The sequence below is a fragment of the Eschscholzia californica genome, unplaced genomic scaffold (assembly GCF_041429995.1).
Source record: "Eschscholzia californica isolate CP2 unplaced genomic scaffold, dmEscCali1.0.p SCAF_3, whole genome shotgun sequence".
NCBI classification, from domain to species: Eukaryota; Viridiplantae; Streptophyta; class Magnoliopsida; order Ranunculales; family Papaveraceae; genus Eschscholzia; species Eschscholzia californica.
In genome coordinates, this window is record NW_028238420.1 from 9,910,467 (window position 1) to 9,931,781 (window position 21,315).

General features: G+C 37.7%; 2 protein-coding genes and 1 long non-coding RNA gene across 5 annotated transcripts; all 3 read left to right on the forward strand.

The window, feature by feature from the left end:
* The first annotated feature begins 3,130 nt into the window (after positions 1-3,130).
* On the forward strand, positions 3,131-5,516 carry LOC147548267 (high mobility group B protein 7-like). Of its 2 annotated transcripts, none has more exons than XM_086671934.1 (8): positions 3,131-3,391; positions 3,608-3,690; positions 3,806-3,836; positions 3,932-4,042; positions 4,130-4,187; positions 4,294-4,338; positions 4,448-4,564; positions 5,310-5,516. In XM_086671934.1, exons 1-8 carry the CDS (start codon positions 3,285-3,287, stop codon positions 5,349-5,351), a joined length of 594 nt encoding a protein of 197 aa, XP_086528060.1. In that variant the 5' UTR covers positions 3,131-3,284; the 3' UTR covers positions 5,352-5,516. The 2 variants fall into 2 exon arrangements, with proteins under 2 accessions (XP_086528060.1, XP_086528059.1); XM_086671933.1 differs by having other exon boundaries at positions 3,137-3,391; positions 5,307-5,516.
* A 1,814-nt stretch (positions 5,517-7,330) lies between these two features.
* Positions 7,331-12,344, forward strand: LOC147548268 (uncharacterized). Of its 2 annotated transcripts, XR_015238563.1 has the most exons (3): positions 7,331-8,653; positions 11,358-11,457; positions 12,112-12,344. It is a non-coding gene; the product is annotated as an uncharacterized LOC147548268 (long non-coding RNA). The 2 variants fall into 2 exon arrangements; XR_015238562.1 differs by lacking the exons at positions 11,358-11,457; positions 12,112-12,344 and adding an exon at positions 9,260-10,104.
* Positions 12,345-18,504: 6,160 nt separating this feature from the next.
* Positions 18,505-19,358, forward strand: LOC147548269 (monothiol glutaredoxin-S3-like). The gene has a single exon (XM_086668729.1). It carries the CDS (start codon positions 18,657-18,659, stop codon positions 18,963-18,965), a length of 309 nt encoding a protein of 102 aa, XP_086524855.1. The 5' UTR covers positions 18,505-18,656; the 3' UTR covers positions 18,966-19,358.
* Positions 19,359-21,315: the final 1,957 nt, after the last annotated feature.

Sequence of the window (21,315 nt, forward strand, 5' to 3'; positions counted from 1 at the left end):
ATTCATTATCAAATTAATGAAAACGAAAATCAATCAGTGTGATCGATCAGTTGTAGTTGTAGGAATTAAGAAGTTAAAAAGGTGATTGGGAAAATAGATTAATTTCCTGATCGCATACGCGTCATTTGATACATTACAAAAGTTTAGTCCTCTTTTCAAATTTATTTTAAAATTTAAAATGAGTGAGATATTTTTTCAACCCGTTCAGACAAGTACCACATTCAACTAAATTTTATGGTGTATTTTCTGAAAATCAATAATAAAAAAAAACACAAACATTTGCAATTCAAATTTGGATCAATATTTTTTGAACTTTCACATATGTGTGGAACGCCTAAATAAAGAGCTTTATGATCCCCCTGACAACTTTATAGATTGCAGCGCCTAAATATTGCATTAAATGAAGAATGGGTGTACTGAGGGGGAGTTTCTTTTCAAACAAACATAACATCTGTTCAGTTGAACCAAAGTTAATTACATTGATGTTATGATGAGAAAGGGAGCAGTTAGGAATACAAGTAGATTAGTTTAAACCCTCTTTGTTAGTGTTAATAGCAAGGAAGCTAGTTGTGCTATTTAACTTCTTGTTAACATACAAAAAAGTTTCAAAAGTGGAGATTTTTGTTTTGATATCCTTGAATACACGTGTTTGTTGTCCAATGAACTTGTTTGGGTTCAAAAAGTTTCTGATGTTAATAGAATCTCCTTCGAAAAGTAATTTTTCGACTCCCTACCTAGCAACCCAAAGAGCTCCATGAAGAGTTGCCTTTCTAGTGAGGGGGAGTTGAAGCGGTTCTTGAAGGAGTTGAAGGAGATGTCCTTTGACCAAGATTGCAATGCGAGCAATTTGTCGGCTAGGACAATTGATGAAGAAGATCATCAAGTCCGATCGATTTAGGGGTCGTAGAGTTTATGATAGGAAGCAACTACGATCGTCGAATTACGAAGTAATTCGCGGCTAACTTCGATCGGATCCTATATCGGGTTACACATAAGAATGGGTATTTAATCGGATGATATGACTAGTGGGAGTATGATATAACATTGGGAATGTCCCATAAACATATCTCACAGGCCTAAATAGAATTTGGTCAAAGATAGTACAAAAAGCCCAAAAACGGAGTTTTGGGCTTAAAATCAGGCACTTTTAGGGCTCGGATTGGGCTGATTTTTGGAGGGCCGTTTCCTTATGTTATGAACATTAAATCTGCCAATATTGGCTGGATTTGGACGCCATCTCCTTAGGGAATTGAGAAAATATCAACTAGTTGTTATTTTCGATAATTTCCCTAAATCTTATTCTAAAGGGTGTTTTAGGAAACATAAAAGGAGGTGGATTCTTATTAGGGTTCTATGTAAACACTTTAGGGCAGAGAATAAGGTGTCGAATTTCCCCTTAAGCTTTCTTGCTCTACCACATCAAGTAGAGAGGAGAAAGTGAGCTAATTCCCAAGCTATCTTCTAGTCAAGCAAGAAGAAGGTCTTCTTATTATCAAACCACCATTGGAGTGGTAGCAAGATTTCAAGGAGTAGATTAAATACACCGTTCGGTGTCCCAAGTAGAGGAGCGACGATTGGAGCTCTTGGTCTTCTTTATTCTATTCTACTAGTTCGAGAGAAATAGCGATTAAGGTAATATACTATCTCCATTAGTTTAATTGCTAGTTTATGCATGATGATCATGGGACCAATAATAATGTCAAGACATTAGATGTCTGAGATTCTGCTTATGCGACATTAGTAGACACCACCATAACCCAACAATTCTTTGTTTGTACAGGAGTCAAATCGAATTCACAAAGATAGACTACTGCAGTGAATTTCGGTAGATCCGAATGTTTTTTTCTGAATTCGGTGAGTTCGTACCGAATGTTCTCTTGTGAATTCTGTGGACTCTTACGAAATTCACAAGGAGGGGCCCCTTTTAATAAGAATAAAACTTCCCTACACAAGTTTGTGAGCGTGGGCCAAAAGAACTTTTGAATAACCGCCATCACCGGAGTAGGAGGAACCTCTGCAGCGGAGCGATTTTAGGGGTTGGTGGCGCAACCTCCTAATTCTTCTCCCGGAGCAGTTATTGGCGGTTTTTTGGGATTTGAATTTTTAAAATTTGGTGCCTACAATCCTCAAACCGACTACAAAATCTATCCCTAGTCTTCAGTGTTCATACATCTTCTCAATTAATATTCATTTTAAACTACATTATTCGGCAGAAACAAGTACCAAGTCGATAACTCTCCATCAAAATTTTAGATCCAGTAAAAGCGAATCTATTTTTGCATCAGTGATGAACGATGATGAAGATGAACTTTAGAAGATCGTGGTAAATCTCTCTAATTGAGAATTGAGATTGTACTCCTAGAGAGAGAAAGAAGATCTATCAACATTTAGCCTATAATCATCTTAGATCTTAATCGCTACTAGGGTTTTGATTTAGATATTTGTTCGGTAATCTACTATTTCGTCTTAGAGGTATCCGATCTTGTTTCAGATACTGTGTTTCAGTCAATTTTACTTGATGAAAAGTCTTGGTTCTTTCTCTGTACGGTGAAGAACACCGATGGTCTTGGGAAGACGTCATTATTGAGGATATGGGTTCAAAGAATAATCACATGGCAGGAAGGTAATTCTTCTATGGTGGTGGCGGTTTTCTGGTGATGGCGGTGTTTCTCCGGTGACGGAGGCGGTTTTCCGGTGACGGTTTTCCGGAGACATCGACGGTTTTCCGGAGACATCGACGGTTTTCCGGCGACAGCGACAGTGGTTCTTTGAGTTTTTTCCTGTTATTTTGTTGACCTTTAGGGTCCTTTCATCCGTGATCTTTAGGATCCTTTCATCTTTCTTATTTTCGTCAGTGTCTAGTCAATTTCTCTCCATACATGAGGCACTTTACATTCGAAGTTCTGCGAACTTACTTACGTAACTCTCAAGTATATGGCCGAGAGGAATAACATTTTACCCCTGTAAATTTGTGATTGTATCACTTATGAATGAAATATGGTTTTGGGGTTTTAAAAAAAAAAAAAATTCCCTTCAAATTAATTGGTTGGAGGGAAAAATAAAAATTCGAAATATGAATTTAAGATAATCCGCGTGAAAGGAGAAATAAAAGAGGGAAAGAAAACATTTCAGATTTGGCGTGACCTAGGGCGCGAAATTTGAAAACCACGCCCTCTTTAACCTGCCAAACTCTCACTCTTTCTTTCACACAAAGCATCTTCATCTTCATCAAATCTCTCTCTCTCTCCAAAAAACGAAAGACTCTCGTTTTAGAAGACTAACGAATGGCAGGAGCAGCTTCCAAACCAAACCCTCCAAGGACGAGAAAGAGGGTAGATACCGAGACAAATACCCTTAAACGCGCTAGGAATGGAAGCGCTTTCACCCGATGGTATAATCAATGATCTTTGTTTATCTTCTTTTAAATTTCTATCTCTATGATTCTTACTGTTCTTCTTCTCCTCTTGAATGGGTAAATGCTAAAAGTCTCAATTTGATGTCTTTGATTTTTAATTGGTAGTTTCAAGTTTTAGGGTTTGATAGAAGAACACTAGGAGTTTGAAGATTAATCTGTTATTTATTGGATCAATTTTTGGTGATTTTGCAGTGAGGAATGTAAGAAAGATGTCCCAGTTGTGCTAATAGATATGCATGATTGTAGTCTTGAATCCAAAATCAAGATGAACTTGGGTATTTCATCAAACAATTTTTATTTTTATTTAGATCTAGGGTTTGTCAATTTCGATTGTTTTGGGTTTTCTGTATAAATGGGATTCATTGATATTTTCTTGTTCTTTATCTACAGAGGCTCAGGTTGTTGAATTAGTCAAAGAAAAGTAAAACCCCTTAACTCTATTCATGTAAAATTTCTTCTTCTCAATTTCCTTTTTCGAATTGTGAATCTAAAATTAGGGTTTTGCTGAAATTACAGGAAGAAGTCTGTATCATCTGAACCAAAACAAAAGAGAACTAAAAAGGATAACAAAAAAGGGAATGATCCAAATATGCCTAAGCGCCCCCCTACTGCTTTCTTTGTCTTCATGTAAAACCCATCTCTCTCATTCTCTCTTGATCAATTCATTAGTAGTAAGATTCAATGATTAACATTGGGTCGGTCTTGATTTTGCAGGGAAGGTTTTAGAAAATCGTACAAGGAAGCAAATCCGGATAACAATCGTGGAAGTGTGGTAAACATTAATCTCACTTTCCAATGTTTTTTCTTCAATTTTAATCAATTGAGGCATCTTAATCTTATACTATTATGTCGATACTATTTGCTATTGACGTAAAAAGGTTGCAAAAGAAGGTGGTGAGAAATGGAAATCTTTGTCTGATGAAGTGAGTTCACAATCTTTGATCTAATATTCATTTTGTGATGCTAGTAATATTTTCTTTCTCTGGTAATTTTTGTATAGAAATTGAGATTGTTTGGTTGTTGGTAAATTAGGAGAAAAAAGAGTATCAAGATAGAGCTGCTGAACTCAAGGAAGAGTACAAGAAGGCCATGGAGAATTATAATGCTGACAATGCAGAGGATGAAGTTATAGAAATTGAGGATGCAGAGGTAATGAGGTTTGGGAATTTTCAAAGTCAGATATAAAATCTAACTTAGGATTGAATTGACTTGAGTTAGATTTTAGAATGTCAATTTTTGTTTGACTTGTGATATCTGACTCTTTTTGGATGGTTGATTTTGCCTGATCTTGAATCAGTTTTAGATTGTTAGAAAAGAGAAAATGGATTACGTTAGTTGTGTTTGTTTCTAAATCTGATAAAATGTGAGAATAGTCCCACATTGGACAGTGGGTATCTAGCAACCAAGAATATAAGGTCTAGGTCCTCTCCAATCATTGTCAACTGGTTTTGAGTTGGATGGCCACAAACTTAACATGGTATCAGAGCTAGGCCCACTACATTGGACAATGGGTATCTAGCAACCAAGAATATAAGGTATAGGTCCTCTCCACTCATTGCCAATTGGTTTTGAGGGCTGACCACATGCCAAAAGATGATGTGGTTGGTTCCCATTGGTCTGGGTGTTTCTCTCCACATGCCCGGAGTAATGGGAGCAGACCAAATCGGCTTTCGCCTTGTGATTAGCCCCCATTTTCGGGCCAACCATTAGTTTTTGGTGTATGAAACTAGGGGCGGAAGTTCTAGACTTCGGATTTTAATCACCAAATGGTTTTCATTTTGATAATTTATCTAATAGTACATAACTAGAATTAAATGTTCTCATCGAAAAAAAAACTAGAACTAAATGATCTGAGATTTCATTTTGAAAAACAGACTTGTTTGTTTTTTAGCAGGAAGAACAGGAGCAAGGTGGATCATCAGAGAAAGAAGAGTAGATTGTACCTAATAGTATACAATTATGTCTTCAAATGTTTGCTTTTAATTAAGCTCTCTATAGCTTGGCCCTCTTTTGTAAATTCTTAAGGTTTTGATATCAAGTTTGTTTGAGATGAGACATTAATTGTCTTTCTTAATGGAATTTTGACTAAGTTTTGTGTTTCTTTGTTGTATTTTGTTTTGCTTTTGTGTTAGACCATGGAGAACTTTGATTTTTTTTAAAAAAAAAGACAGTAGTAGGAAATATTTGAGAATGTATTGAACATAACTACCATGAACTAAACATGAAAATGTTAATGGAGATCCATTTGCCTGCAAACTATTACTAACATCATTATAAATAATAGGACAGCCACTCCCTTCACCTTAAGATAAGGGAGATTTTATAGGGGCCCCCATTTTTTTTAAAAGCCCCCCTCTTTTAAAAGCGCCCCTTAAAATCTCTCGTTTGGTTAGAAGGGTCCTTCCAGAAAAATGTATTCTCCCTTCTCGAGTTTGTCCTAACGGTAAACTTAACGCCGTTAAGTCAAAATTAATTAAACAAAAAAAAAGTCCCTTGACCGATCAAAAGCCCCACCCCTCTTTCATCTTCCTATTAACCTCTGTTTAATCTTCTTCTTCTTCTTCTCCAGTTTATCTTCTCTTTCTCTGTAAAATATACCACCTCTATATCGTCATTTTCATCTTCATCTCTCCCTCACTCTCTTTTAGTTTCTCTCTCGTTCTCTCGCTTGTTCTCTTTCTTTCTCCCTCTTTTCAAACAGAAAACTTATTTCACCTAGGAATAACTTTTTTCAACAACAACAAAAAATAGAAATAACCCTTTGTTGACAAATCAGGTTTCAAAGTCTGAATTTCTAACATAAATTATTTTCGTGTTTCTATGATTCTTCAAAAATAATGTATGTTTTATCTATCAGCAAATTTTCTAATTTCGATATACCAGAAAAACAACACACAATCTAAACTATTCCTGGATACACATAATACATACACGACAATATCTATTGCTTAAGGGTGCGGCTAAGTCAACACTTTGTTGCCCAAGTGTTGACATATAACCCAAGGGTCCTTAGAGGTCCCGGGTTCGATCCTAGAGGAGGTAGAATCTCTAGATTATTGAATTTCGGATTAGGCCTGTTCTTGTTTAATCTGGCAGTTACCGTGCTTATCACATCTTTGATGTATCTACGCCATTGTAATGACAATAGTTCATCGAAGTCAAATTCCAAAAAAAAGGGGTGCGGCTAAAAGCACCCGGCCAAACTGTTGTAAGCCCGTGTCCATAGCACAAAGTGTGAGATGTCCCATGTGCAATCCTGGTGCCTACATCACTTTGAGCGGGGGCCTTTAGCCCCTCCAAATGCTTAGTTGTATTTGCTCAACTCTCCTTTGGTTAGGATTGCGATGAGTACTATTACTTTTGCAGGATAACCTTTTTACCTTTATTTAGTTTTAGATCGAATTGGACAACAAGTATAGATTCTTCTTTGATATAGTGCAACTACAATTGACTACCATATATTCCGAATTTAACATGTTGCCGTAAGTAGTTCCACATAAAATTTGCCACATCGCTACTAGCACTTATCACTTTAGATGTTAGAGGGAATCGGTCCCAATTGTACCTCAGGGAACTTTACTTGTAATGCTGCGATCCGTTTACGCGTTTGTTATCTGATGGGATAATGACAGAAGCAGAGGTAAGTTGGTTCAATTTCACAATCAAGACTATGTTATGCTGTAACAGGATAAGAGACAATGACTAATTTAGGTACAAAATAGTACTGAGGATGGATAAAATCATGGGATATTGATCCCATTCTGATTTGATGAAGCAATGAAGGGGTTGCCTCATCCCTAGAAAAAGAAAGAAGAAAGAGCCTCAGCCTTAGCCTGGCCCTTGACCCTTCAGTTTTGTTTGGGTCGTTTAATAGCTTTCTTTATATTCTCCCCTCTTGTTCTTCTGCTTGCCTTATCTCTATAATGGGTATCGACGTATCGTCATCCTTTTCTCTCTCACACATTCAGAGAACAAAACCTCTAACTACTTGCATTCTCTTCTTATAAGAAATATTCCAATTGCTTCAGAGGCTACTACAAAGATCTAGATTTCAAAAAGTGATTCCTTACAACCTCTCTCTCTCTCTCTCTACAATCACTATCTCTTGAACATGGGATATTATCACATTTTTTCATGTTGTCATTCTCAGCCCTAAGTTCTATAATGAGAGAGCATTTGTGGTACCTACCAAAACACACCGACCTATTAAATATGGTTCCCTTTTTTTTTTGAACTAACATTGCATTAATAAATTAGAACGTTATTACAGTGTTTTTGTTTATGCTAGTATAGTTTAAAATCTGGTTCCCCTTTAGTTTTTTTTTTGTAATTTATTACTAACAAAATTGACTTTTTATCTGACCTGAAACCCAGACGGGGTACATGGCCGAAAAAAGATTAGAGAGAAATAAAACGTACCGGGTCAAGATTGGGTGGAGATTCAGACCAACCATACTATCGGGCTTGTTTCACCAATATGGGAGAGACCATAAACCTAACTCTTCTTAGAAACTGACTTGCAAGATAAAAATTAGCTAGGAAATTTATATTACTTTAGAAATTTCTATCGTGTTTGGAATTAGTGTTTTTGTTTAGGCTAGTATAGTTTAAAATAAAAATCTAATCTTTTATATAACATTAAAAGAGATAAATTATCTATTCTAGAATTTTCCATTCTTCTTTTTCTGTTGAAAGAGAATTTTCCATTGTCTCGTGAAGAAATGTTTCAATTCTCAGGTGAAGAAAGGGATACCAACCTTGTCACATAAGAAAAGTCATTTTCAATTCGATAAATCATAACCCATAACCCATATCTACAATCCATAGATTTGCAACAACAACAGAAAAAAAAATACAACCTGTAGATGCTCTTATTTGGAAAGGCCACAATTAAATAAACAAACAAAAGTTCATAAGAAAATCTACAGTATTTTGTATAATGCATCTGGTAGTTTGTATAATACATTTCGAAATGTATAATCCATTTCTAATTCAATGTTTGTATATTGTATTTAAGTGTGTAATTTATTCTATTCGGAGACTTTAGGTTCTAAGCATCTGAAAAATTAAGTTAGTCACTTTATGTTCTGAGCATTTGAAAAATTAGGTTATGAACTATTAGAAATGTTGAATACATAAATGACTTTGTATATATATAGGGGTAAAGTTGGAAGAAGAGAAAAAGGTTTTTGCCTAGAGATGGAATTTGGTGCATTGAGATCTTCATTTGGACTAGATGTGAGTTTATAATTTATTTTTGTACTTTTGGTACATTTTGGAAATTAACACTATTAGGGTCTTTTTTTGGACCTCTAACCCATTTTTTCGTAAAACTTGTGCTTTCAACAAAAAAGAAAAAGAACATGTTCATTTTTCTCAAATTTTGCATTTTTAATTTGTGAAATTTTATAATTAGGGCGCAACAATTTTCAATCCTCCACTACACATCTCAAGGTGTAGATTTCAGTGAAGAATGTGTAGACTACTTCACGAGTAAAAAATAAATAGTGGCATTTTTGTAAGTTTGTTGTTTTTTTATGAGAAATATATATTAAAAGCAAACCGACAAAGTCTAACAACGTCAAATTATTTGGAAGCGGAAACAAAAGAAGGCTCGACATTCCACACTCTTTTTCTGACAATTATTTCTACCACATTTAGCTAGTGCATCTGCTTTAGTGTTGATTTCTCTGGGGGCATGAGTGAATATGATCTCTATGAACTGATTCTTGAGTTCTAGCGACTTATCTGCTTGGATTACCAGTGTAAACTTTCCTTTTGGTTATTGATGTAATTGATGATATTTAAATTATCACTTTCGATTTGAATATGTTGGATTGGAAGTCGACTTGCCCATACTATGCCGTGGTGGATGGCCAAGCTTTCACATTCTTCTGAAGTTTGTCCTCTCACGGTATCTGCGGCAGCTATTATGAATCTTGCTTCTTCGTCATGAATAATGAACCCTATTCTAGCTGGTTTTGCCAATTGCGTGAACGATGCATCTACATTGATTTTAAGAAATGGTGTCGTTGGAGGGCTCCATTGTTGTTTCCTTGGTTCTTTCTTGCATTTCTTTGTTAGTAATGATTCAACTTTAAGTGGTGTGGTGGACGTATTGTTGATTTGGCGGATCATCTGTAATGGGGTTTGTTCAGATTCAGTAAAGCAGTTCTCGCATCTCGCTTTCCGTATGAACCATTAAATTTTTACATATAAATTTGTGATTTCCTCATCCAGTGGCTTCCATTGCTGAATCCATTGTTTGACCGTCGTCAATCGTTCTGTTCTGACCTGAAAATGAAACCATATTGCCCTGACATAGTTACAGTGTAGCATCACATTGTCTATTGTTTCGATAACATCACAGTTAGTACAGGCGTTAAAGTTACCAATATACCTGCCAATTTTGTCCCTTACTGGTAGACTGTTGGTACAACATTTTCATAGAAATAGTTTTATCCTTGGGATCGTGTTTATGTTCCATATGAAGAACCAGTCCGTTGTATCATTCATAATATTATAAGTCTCATTTCTCAAATAATTATACATAGATTTTAAGGAAAACTTACCTGATTTTGTGAGCGCCCATTTAGCCGTGTCTTCCTTTTCATTCTGTAAATTAATACTAAGGATAGCATTGCAAATATATATCATGATCAAAACAATTGTTAAGCATTTCAGTATTCCAATTGTTGTTATTAATTAACTGGGCGACCCATCAAAGGCTAGAGTTATGCTGATTGTTAATGGGAGGGGTTGGTTCGGGATCCAGAAATCATGCCAGATACTAATCTTAGTACTTTTATTGATGTCCCAGAAGACTAACCTATCCATTTGGCTGAATTGTTTACTGATAGCTTTCCACGGCCATGAATGATTAGTGTTAAGTTTGTGGTTATCCAACTCAAAACCAATTGGCAATGAGTGGAAAGGACCTATACTTTATATTCTTGGTTGCTAGTTACCCATTCTCTCATGTCGGACTATTCTCACACGCCCCCTCACGTGTGGCATTTTTTGAGCCTAACACGTATTTTTTTTCTTTACGGGTGACGTGGAACACGTGTGGCTTTTAAGCCTATCACGTGTGGCTTTTAAGCCTATCACGTGTGGCTTTTAAGCCTATCACGTGTGGGCCTAGCTCTGATACAATGTTAAGTTTGTGGTCATCCAACTCAAAACCAATTGGCAATGAGTGGAGAGGACCTATACTTTATATTCTTGGTTGCTAGTTACCCATTCTCCCATGTGGGACTATTCTCACAATTAACCTTAGGAGGGAGAGGTTTAGTAGATTTCGGGGAAGTACTTAGCCTTGAAGACTTGGACTCAGATGGATTGGGGGTTGTTGAGAAGTCGTCAGTTCAGTTTGATGAGGAAGGCTTGTATTAGAATTTGGGCTTCTAAGTAATTTTTTTTTACTTAGAGAAGTGTAAATGTATTAAAATCAAAACCTTTGACTTCAACATAATATACATACACAATAGGGTCTAGAGAGAAACTAAACTTAATCTAATACAAGACGTAATTAGGTAATTGATTTGTCCCCTACTATTCGGTGTTGTAGTAGTAGGACCCTCGCTTCGTAACTCGAACATCCAACATTTGATTCTCAGTAGTAGTGAAAATCTATGAGTTATAGATCATGTAGTACATTTGATATGGTTTAGGCCCCTCCCAAGGCGCGCTTGCTAAGAATAAACAAAAATGGTGCATAATTGGTACCCTACTGAAGACCTCTCTCTCTTCCCTCTCTCTCTCTCTAGAAAGTATCCATCCAGGAACTTCCTTGTTTCTCCGGCAAAGGGAGGACCCTTCGCTGGATTCCTCTTTTTTAGTATCTAAGTAAAGATTATCTGATTCCTCTCGTCCAACTTTGTCACTGGAATCCCTCTCTATATGGTGATTTGATGGGTAGTTTCTATATTATTTTCAATAGGAGATGTTCCATTTATCACCCACCCACACCAGATGCAGATGAACAAGATCGAGAAGAACAACAACAATAACCCACTCTTCAGGAAATCATCAACATCAAGGTTTCATTTTTCTTTTATTTTTTGAAGTTCAGTTGTTGTTCTTGATTATTAGACCCAATTTTTAGATATGGGTATTTGGGTGGTGAAAATTTTCAAGATTATTACTGTTGGCGGTGGTTTTATCCTTCTTCTTCACCAATATTACTCTTACTCTATTTTTCTTCCTCTTGAGACCTTCATCTATATTTCAAAAACTAGGATATTGTATATGGTTTCCAGTGAGGGATAGAATTCAGTGAGTAGACTTATACCGGTTCTGAAGATTACATACGGATTTGGTGGTGATTAATGATTATAGTGGTGGCGGTTTATCGGTGATAACGACGATTTTCCGCCGATGGTTGTCCGGCGACAATGGCGGTTTCCCGGCGACTATAACGGTTTCCCGCGACAAGGGCGGTTTGCCGGCGACATTGGTGGATTTCCGGCGATAGCGACGGGGATGTAATTAGATTTCTATGTAATATGTACGATAAATGTTATGTTTCTTTGTTGGTCTTTAGGACCTTTTTTGTTGGTCTTTAGGGCCTCTTTTGTTGGTCTTTAGGACCTTTTTGTTTTAGTTTTATTCATGTTTGAGGGCTTTGATCATCGATCATTATTGAGAGTTTCTTCACCAACTTACAACTCTCTCTACTGATGTACCGAATACAGAGGCGCAAACCGGAGATTTGCACGCCGACGGTTGACGGCGAGAAGAGAAGAAGGTGAAAGAAGCATCAGTTATTCAACTTCCTTTGTGGGTTAGCAGTGTCTACCTAAAAGTAGACCACTAGTTAGATCATGCAGCTCTTGAGGCAATCCAAGTCGCATAACTAGTCTCGTTTGTGCTGTTTTGGTTGTGTCTTTGTTCTTTTAAACTTCATGATGTAATTCTCATTAGCCTTTTGGCCTTTAAATGAAGTTTGAATTCCAACAAAAAAAAAGAATAAACAAAAAAAATAGGTAACCAAGAATGATGCACATGGCTAATTTATTAGGGCAATTCACTTTGATACAAAGTGAAAACTAGAACACCGAAGTTCTCAAATTGAAACGACCAAGGCTGGGGGTTAAATGTTAGAATGTTTGTTATTCGTCTGATTCCAGTGCCGAACTTGTTTTAGTGACTGACTTGATTTGATTTTAGGTTTTGCCAGATACGAAGTAAGTCTGAGCGAGCCTACCTCAAATGACTAAGGCATTTTTTATCAAAACAAGTTAGGCTTCATATTCAGACTCAAACAAGTTAAATTCAAACCATAAGACAGAAAAACATACCAAAAAAATCAACTCAAATAGCGATTAAATAAATCCTTATCTCATAACATTATTCCCCAGTACAAGTTCTAAATGTCAAGATAACATTCACAAAAGTTATCTATACCTTTATATCAACATTTTATGGTACGGTATATGCTATGTTAGAACTAAAAGTCGCGGAAGCTATCGAACCTATCCTAGAAATTGATCCGATTATGAAGATTAATTGAAAAGCTAAGCCAAAATCAAATATGCGAGCAGAATTTAACGAGGTTCGGCTTTAAAGCCTACGTCCTCGGGCGAACAAGAAATCTTTATTGAAGGATAGATGAAGACGACTCACACAACCCGCAAGTTCGTCCCAAGATGGTACCGTATAGAAATTAACCTCTATACTAAATCTTCGACGACCGAGAAATTTAACACCGCTCAAAACTATGAACAAAAAATTTCTCTCTCACTTGCTCTCTCTTTAGCTCTCTCTAAAGAAGAGTTGTTGTTGCTTGTGTTGATGTTACAAAGACTCAAGACCCCTATTTATGTTATAATATAAGCCGGTGAGGTCCTCCAATTTTTGGAAACCAATTCCAATTTAGAATTTGGAAACCGCCAATATTTGAACCGCCTCTAGCCACATTCAAAACCGCCTCAATTTGGTTTCTAATTGTAGAAACTGCCTCTTTAATTAGAAACTACCTCTTTAATTTGAAACCGCCACTCACAATTCTCCACCTCGTACACAATTTGATATACTTCAAATTTTGGTTGAATACCAGGATACTCCTTGTAAGATATATCTTCTTCTTGTAACTTCATCCGACTGCGCCATATGACCATGGCTGCCTACGTACCCTTTTACAGGATCAAGCCTACCGTAGTTCTACCGACCCTTCACATAAAGAAAACCTTGTCGCCATTACGCCCTTTCGGGCAACTTAACACGAGCCGATTTGTAGCAATTCCAGACAATGCTGAAACTTGCTACACGTCACCACTTTAGTCAACATGTCCGCGGGATTCTCATCTGTGTGTACCTTCATGAGAGAAACATCACCTTCCTCTATGACATCTCGTACAAAGTGATACCTGACATCGATATGCTTAGTGCGAGCATGATGAACCTGATTCTTCGCCAAGTGGATCGCACTTTGACTATCACACCATAAATCTACGCACTCCTGCTTAATCCCTAGATCATCCAGAAGACCCCACAACCACAATGCTTCCTTCACACCCTCGGCCATAGCCATATACTCGGCCTCCGTAGTAGATAACGCAACTGTAGATTGTAACATCGATCGCCAACTAACTGGAGCACCATGTACCTTAAATACATAACCAGTAGTAGATCGTCTTCTATCTAGATCGCCAGCATAATCTGAGTCAACATAACCGCTTACCTGACATGTGTCTCCACCAAAGCACAAACCCGTATCAACAGTACCCTTCAAGTACCTCAAGACCCACTTCACAGCTTCCCAATGTGTCTTCCCCGGGTTTGCCATAAACCTACTAACCACACTGACCGCTTGTGAAATATCCGGACGAGTACACACCGTAGCGTACATCAAACTGCCAACTGCACTAGCATACGGTACACGATCCATATGATCCTTCTCTACCGTAGTAGTGGGAGATTGTTTTCCCGAGAGCCTGAAGTGTGGTGCCAAAGGTGTTGACACCGCCTTCGCATTCTGCATCCCGAATCGAGAAACTACTCGTTCGATGTAACCTTTCTGATTCAAGTACAGTTTCTTACTTGACCGCTCTCTCTTAATCTACATTCCCAGTATCTTCTTTGCAGCGCCCATGTCTTTCATCTCACACTCTTGACTGAGTTGATATTTCAACTTATTTATCTCCACCATGCTTCGTGAAGCAATAAGCATGTCATCCACATACAAAAGGAGATAAATAAAGTCACCTTCGCGAAGCTTCTTGATGTATACACAACAATCATAGTCACTTCTGCGAAAACCATGCTTTAGCATGAAAAAATCAAATCGTTTGTACCATTGGCGAGGGGATTGTTTCAATCCGTAAAGAGATTTCCTCAAACGACATACTTGATTTTCTTTGCCCTCAACCTTGTATCCCTCTGGTTGAGCCATATAAATTTCTTCTTCCAAATCTCCGTGCAAGAAGGCGGTTTTAACATCGAGTTGTTCCAGCTCAAGATCCCTGTGAGCAACAATACTCAATAGCACCCGAATAGAAGTATGTTTCACGACCGGTGAGAAAATCTCATTGTAGTCGACCCCTTTTTTCTGTGCATAACCCTTGGCCACTAGTCTTGCCTTATACCTTGTACCCTTGATTTCGGAAGAATCCTCTTTCTTCTTGTACACCCATTTACAACCAATAACAGACTTACCTTCGGGCAATGGGACAACCTCCCATGTCTGGTTCTTGTGAAGAGACTCCATCTCTTCTTGCATAGCAACCAACCAACTCTCTCTTTCCGCTGCGGTAATAGCTTGTTTGAAGGTGACCGGCTCGTCGTCTTCCACCGAGAGTGCATATTCAACCACATTTGCCTGCCCGTAATGCCTAAGAGGTTTGTCTGACCCTAACCTCTGTACCGGCTTATATAACCGTTTCGGCCTAGTGTGTACCGAAACATCCTGCTGTTGTTGTTGTAAAACTTGTGTACCTTCCCCTTGAACCTCCTCATGATCGGGTTCATCAATTTCCTCATCCTGAGTATTATCCTGATGCTCCACCTGATCATGATTCCTAGAAACCCGTTGGTCTTCGATTTCTACTTCCACTACTTGAGCTTTAGTAGACCCAACATCACCACAACTAGGCACCGTAGCTTTCGCCATAGCTACAATAGATGACTCATCAAACACCACATCTCTGCTGATTACAAACTTCTTGTCTTCCGTACACCATAACCGATAACCCTTGACTCCTGTAGCATATCCTAAGAAAATTGCCTTCTTTGCTCTATTGTCAAGTTTGTTACCTTTAACATGGTAATAGGCCGTACAACCGAAAACCTTAAGTCTCCCGTAATCTGCATGTTCACCTGACCACACCTCGTAAGGTATGCCGCCATCTAAAGAAGAATGTGGAGACCTGTTCACAATATAACAAGCTGTAGCAACAGATTCTGCCCACCATTCTACGCCTAATCCCGAATTGGGGCGCATACATCTAGCCTTCTCAAGTAGTGTACGGTTCAATCTCTCTGCGACTCCATTCTGCTGAGGTGTGTTCACTACTGTCCAGTGCCTCACAATGCCTTCCTGATTACAAACTCCTTGAATGCCCCATCCGTGTACTCGGTCCCATTATCCGACCTTAACGTCTTCAGCTTTCGACCAGTTTTGTTCTCAACCATTGCTTTCCACACCAGGAATGTGTTGAATACCTTATTCTTATGCTTCAGAAAATAAAGCCAGACAAATCTCGAATGATCATCAACGAATGTAACAAAATACCTGGAACCACCCTTGGAAGGTAACTTTGCCGGTCCCCAGACATCGGTGTGTACGTAGTCTAACACCTCTTTGCTCCTGTGCTTGCTTGTAGAGAACGTCACCCTGTGTGCCTTCCCGAACACACAATGCTCACAAAACTCCATGCAAGGCTTCTTCATGTCCTTCAACAAGCCTTTCCCGCACATCAGAGATAGACCCTTTTCTGACATATGCCCAAGGCGCATATGCCAAAGCCTCGTACTAGCCGTTGGATCCCTTCCACTGATTCCTACTGCTACATCTCCAGTCATTGTTGCCCCCAAAAGTTTGTATAAATTACCGTAACGAGTACCTCTCATTACCACCAAAGAACCCTTAACGACTTTTATGGAGCCATTCTCTATAATTATCTTACAGCCGTTCCGCTCCAACACACCAAGGGAAATTAGATTTTTCCACAAATCGGGTATGTGTCTTACGTCCGTCAATGTTCTAACCACTCTATCGTGCATCTTGATCCGTATTGTTCTGAGTCCCACAGTTTTACATATACTATCATCACCCAGTATAACTGTACCACCATCTATACTCCTATAGGTAGTAAACCACTCCCTATTTGGGCACATATGGTGTGACGCCCCTGAATCAAGCATCCACTTATCGAAGATCTTCTCAGACACTTCTGTCACCGAGAAACATTTGTCCGCCTCTTCTGACACATATCCCGCCTCTTGCATCTCTTGTTTCTCCTTGTAGCCTTCGTTCATTTGCTTCAACTTTCTCTTTGGACAAGCCGCTTGAAAGTGGCCAAGCTCACCACAACTAAAGCATGTTTTCTTGAAAGAGCCTCTAGATTTGGATCTAGATTTCCCGCCCTTTCCCTTTCCCCTTTCATTACTCCTCCCCCTCATTACAAACAACCCTTGTGCTTGTTCCTTGTCTACTCCACCCGACGCCATACTGTTAGTAGCAACCTTACGAAGGTCATCCGCTAATAGCGAATTTCTCGTCTCTTCCATGGTTAGACTATCACCAACAAGCATCAAAGTTTGAACAAGGTTCTCATAGGATTTAGGTAATGAAAGTAACAATATGAGGGCTTGGTCCTCATCCTCAACCTTAACATCAATATCCTTCAAATCTGAGATAATCCTGTCAAACCTATTCACATATTCCTGAATAGAAGAACCCTCTTCCATTCTACATGTGAATAATTTGAATTTTAAGTAGACCCGATTCGTTAAAGTTTTCGTCATGAAGTTGCTTTCTAGCTTTAACCACACACTTGCCGCCGTTGTTTCTCCGTCTACTAGGAACGCCACGTCCCTCTCAAGACACAACATAATGGTTGCCCGTGCTTCGAGATCTAACTCCTCCCAATCCTCATCTGACATATCTCCTGGTTTCTTTCCCGTCAACGTCTTGTGTAATTTCTGCGAGATTAACAGATTCTTCATCTGCATCCGCCAATAAGAAAAATCATTTTTCCCATTGAACTTCTCTATCTCATATTTCCCTGCTTTGACCGTACCACTTCTCGATCCCATCTTCTCTTCGTTCAATCTCAACAAGGCTCTGATACCAATTGTTAGAACTAAAAGTCGCGGAAGCTATCGAACCTATCCTAGAAATTGATCCGATTATGAAGATTAATTGAAAAGCTAAGCCAAAATCAAATATGCGAGCAGAATTTAACGAGGTTCGGCTTTAAAGCCTACGTCCTCGGGCGAACAAGAAATCTTTATTGAAGGATAGATGAAGACGACTCACACAACCCGCAAGTTTGTCCCAAGATGGTACCGTATAGAAATTAACCTCTATACTAAATCTTCGACGACCGAGAAATTTAACACCGCTCAAAACTATGAACAAAAAATTTCTCTCTCACTTGCTCTCTCTCTTTAGCTCTCTCTAAAGAAGAGTTGTTGTTGCTTGTGTTGATGTTACAAAGACTCAAGACCCCTATTTATATTATAATATAAGCCGGTGAGGTCCTCCAATTTTTGGAAACCAATTCCAATTTAGAATTTGGAAACCGCCAATATTTGAACCGCCTCTAGCCACATTCAAAACCGCCTCAATTTGGTTTCTAATTGTAGAAACTGCCTCTTTAATTAGAAACTACCTCTTTAATTAGAAACTACCTCTTTAATTTGAGACCGCCACTCACATGCTAAAAATGAACAAGTACCCATTGAAAACAAATGGCTCTTTTTCATTAAATCCACCCAAATATCTATTATAAATCCACCCAAATATCTATTAAGAATATTCTTCTTACTTTCTTCCTTTATTGCTAACAGAGTTACAAAAAACCCAACTCCATTCCTTCTCTATACTTGCCTCAGTTGCCTATAAATAACCCATCATTCCGACCTCATTATTCATCCACAATCAACACTTCGAATACTCTTACAAGCTTCATTACAAATACACACTTCACATTCTGTCAAACTACCCAAGTTTCCGTTTTTCGTTTAGAGGCATTTTCGACTCGAATAACATTTTTGAATAACATTTTTGGTAGAGATGGAGAGAGTAACAAAGTTGGTTTCACAAAGAGCTGTTGTTATATTTAGCAAGAATACATGTTGTATGAGTCATACAATCAAGACTCTTTTTTATGATCTTGGTGTTAGTCCAGCAGTTTATGAGCTCGATGAAGACCCTAAGGGAAAGGAAATTGAGAAAGCGCTTATAAGGTTAGGGTGTAATCCAAGTGTACCGGCTGTGTTTATTGGTGGCAAGTTAGTTGGAGGAGCTAATGAAGTCATGACTCTTCATCTTAGTAATTCTCTAATTCCATTGCTCAAACAAGCAGGAGCTATATGGCTTTAATTAGTTAATCTCTAGATAATAATAATAATAATCTTTTATATATAGAGTTCATTATAATACACAATTTTCAAGTGTATTATATATGAAATAGCTCAATATATATATATATACGATTATATCAACTAATTAACAAACTGGTCTAGCTATAATATATACTAAATTACCACAATTTTCCAATAAAATGGGTAATTAAGAATTTTGTACGAGTGTTACGGGCTAGCTAAGAATGTATATGTAGCTAGCTCGATATATTATATTATATGTAATTTGTTTTTTGTTTTTTACTTGAAGTAATTATATGAAATGGGATGTAATATTGAGGGACTTTTGATGTATTTTCTCTCTATAAATTTTGATCATCTTAATAAGAAAGTTTAAAGTTTTGAACCTAAATGTTTATTTTTTGTTAATTTTGTATTAAGCAATTTTAAATTATTTTCATTTAAATGTCTATTTGAATGTGATTCGCTTTATTTTCTTTTAACTGTCTCTCTGATTCTTGCCCCACCATGTATCCGGAACAAATTTGATCTAGATTCAGGCTGGATATAGTATTAGGCTTGTATCAGCAATATGGGAGAGCTCATACACCTAACTCTTCAACCGACTTGCAACACGAAGAGATTTCTATCCTGTTTCAAATTAGTGTTTTCTATGTTTATGTTCTTACAGTTTGAAATAAAAATCTAATTTTTATGTAACATAAAAGGAGATGAATTAGCTCTTCTCGAATGTCCATCTACAAGGGACACGAACCTTACTTCATCAAAAAAAAAAAGGGACACGAACCTTGTCACATAAGAAAAGTTATTTGCAATTGGGTAATCCCACCCCATATCTACAAGCGAGGATAAGTTAAAAACCCAAAATTTGGATAATGGGAAAATAGACACAAACTGGAACAATATCAAAAAAACATTTCGTAAAATTACAATTGTACTCCGAAATGATATTTCCCGCCCAAATCAATGTGAAATTTTTTTTTTTAGAATTTCTAGACAAATCTCAGTTTGCTCCCAACAACCGGAATCCGGTGGAGGTCGCCGGTATTAATAGTGGAAGTTGCCGGAATTTGGTGGAGGTCGCCGGAATTTTAGTTAAGGTGAGAGGAGAAGAAGAAAGAATAAAAAAAATAAAAGGGTGATGTTTGGAAGAAACAAAAAAAATTTGTTTCCACCCAAAACTTATTGCCCTGGAAACTTCGCTTATTTCCCTGAAAAATTAACCAATATAAATTATCTTAACATTAAAAATACATTAATAATAAAAATACATCCCACTAAAGTATTGGTCTCCGGATAATTTCCCAACTTGATAAAAAAAAATTATTTCGAAAATAATTCAAACACGTATTTTTTACATACACAAAATCACACACATTTTTCGCGCACCCACAAAAAGCCCACACACGTGTTTCCCACATGCACAAATTTTAGGCCTAAAGAGAGACTGAGGTTGAAGCTGAGCTGAGGCTGAAAATTTTGAGTGCAAAAGTGATTTTTTCGGCCTAAAACAGGCTGGGGCTGGAGATGCTCTTATGGAGGCCAAAACGGTGAGTTGATCACAAATTTGGGGCCAAAATGGATATAACACCTAAAATGAGGGCTCCTGATAAAATATATCTACACAATAGAGAGTGGAGACCAGAGAGAAACTAAACTTAACCTAATAGAAAACGTAATTAGGTAACTGTTTTGTCCGCTGCTACTTGGTGTAGTGGTTAGACGCTCACTTCGTTACTCGAAAGTCCAACATTTGATTTCATTGGTAATGAAAATCTATAAGTTATAGATCTCACAGTAAATTAAAGAGGGTCTAGGCCCCTTATCAGCTACGGTTCCTAGAAATTTAAAAAAAGTAAACGAATTGGTAAGAATGATTCATGTGGCTTATTTGTTGTGGCAATTCACTCGATACAAAGTGAAAACTAGAATACCAAAATTCTCAAATTGAAACGAGCAAGGCTGGGGGTTAAATTTTATAATGTTTGTTATTCGTCTCATTCAAGGGTCGAATGACTTGTTATAATGGCTGACTTGATTTGATTTTAGGTTTAGTCTGATACCAAGTATATGACAGTCAAAGTGGATGCATCGTTTACGACGGCACAGGAACCAACAGGTTATGGATGCGTCTTGATCGATGAGCACTCTAATTTCGTGATGGCATTAGCGGATCATATTCGAGGCCAGAATTCAGAGGAATGCGAATGTCTAGCTATTCTCAAAGCATTACAATGGACAGAAAACCTTCAAATTAAAAGGATCCTCATAGAAAGTGACAACCAAAACCTAATCAACAACATTAATAGCAAAAGAGCCACGATCCACTGGCAGTCTGAGAGGCATCT

Excerpts from the sequence above, each read along its gene's own strand:
- LOC147548269 (XM_086668729.1), top strand. The coding sequence starts at position 18,657 with ATGGAGAGAGTAACAAAGTTGGTTTCACAAAGAGCTGTTGTTATATTT.
- LOC147548267 (XM_086671933.1), top strand. The coding sequence starts at position 3,285 with ATGGCAGGAGCAGCTTCCAAACCAAACCCTCCAAGGACGAGAAAGAGG. Across the intron at positions 4,043-4,129 it reads ACTGCTTTCTTTGTCTTCAT|GGAAGGTTTTAGAAAATCGT; the intron begins GTAAAACCCATC and ends TTGATTTTGCAG. Across the intron at positions 4,188-4,293 it reads ATAACAATCGTGGAAGTGTG|GTTGCAAAAGAAGGTGGTGA; the intron begins GTAAACATTAAT and ends TGACGTAAAAAG.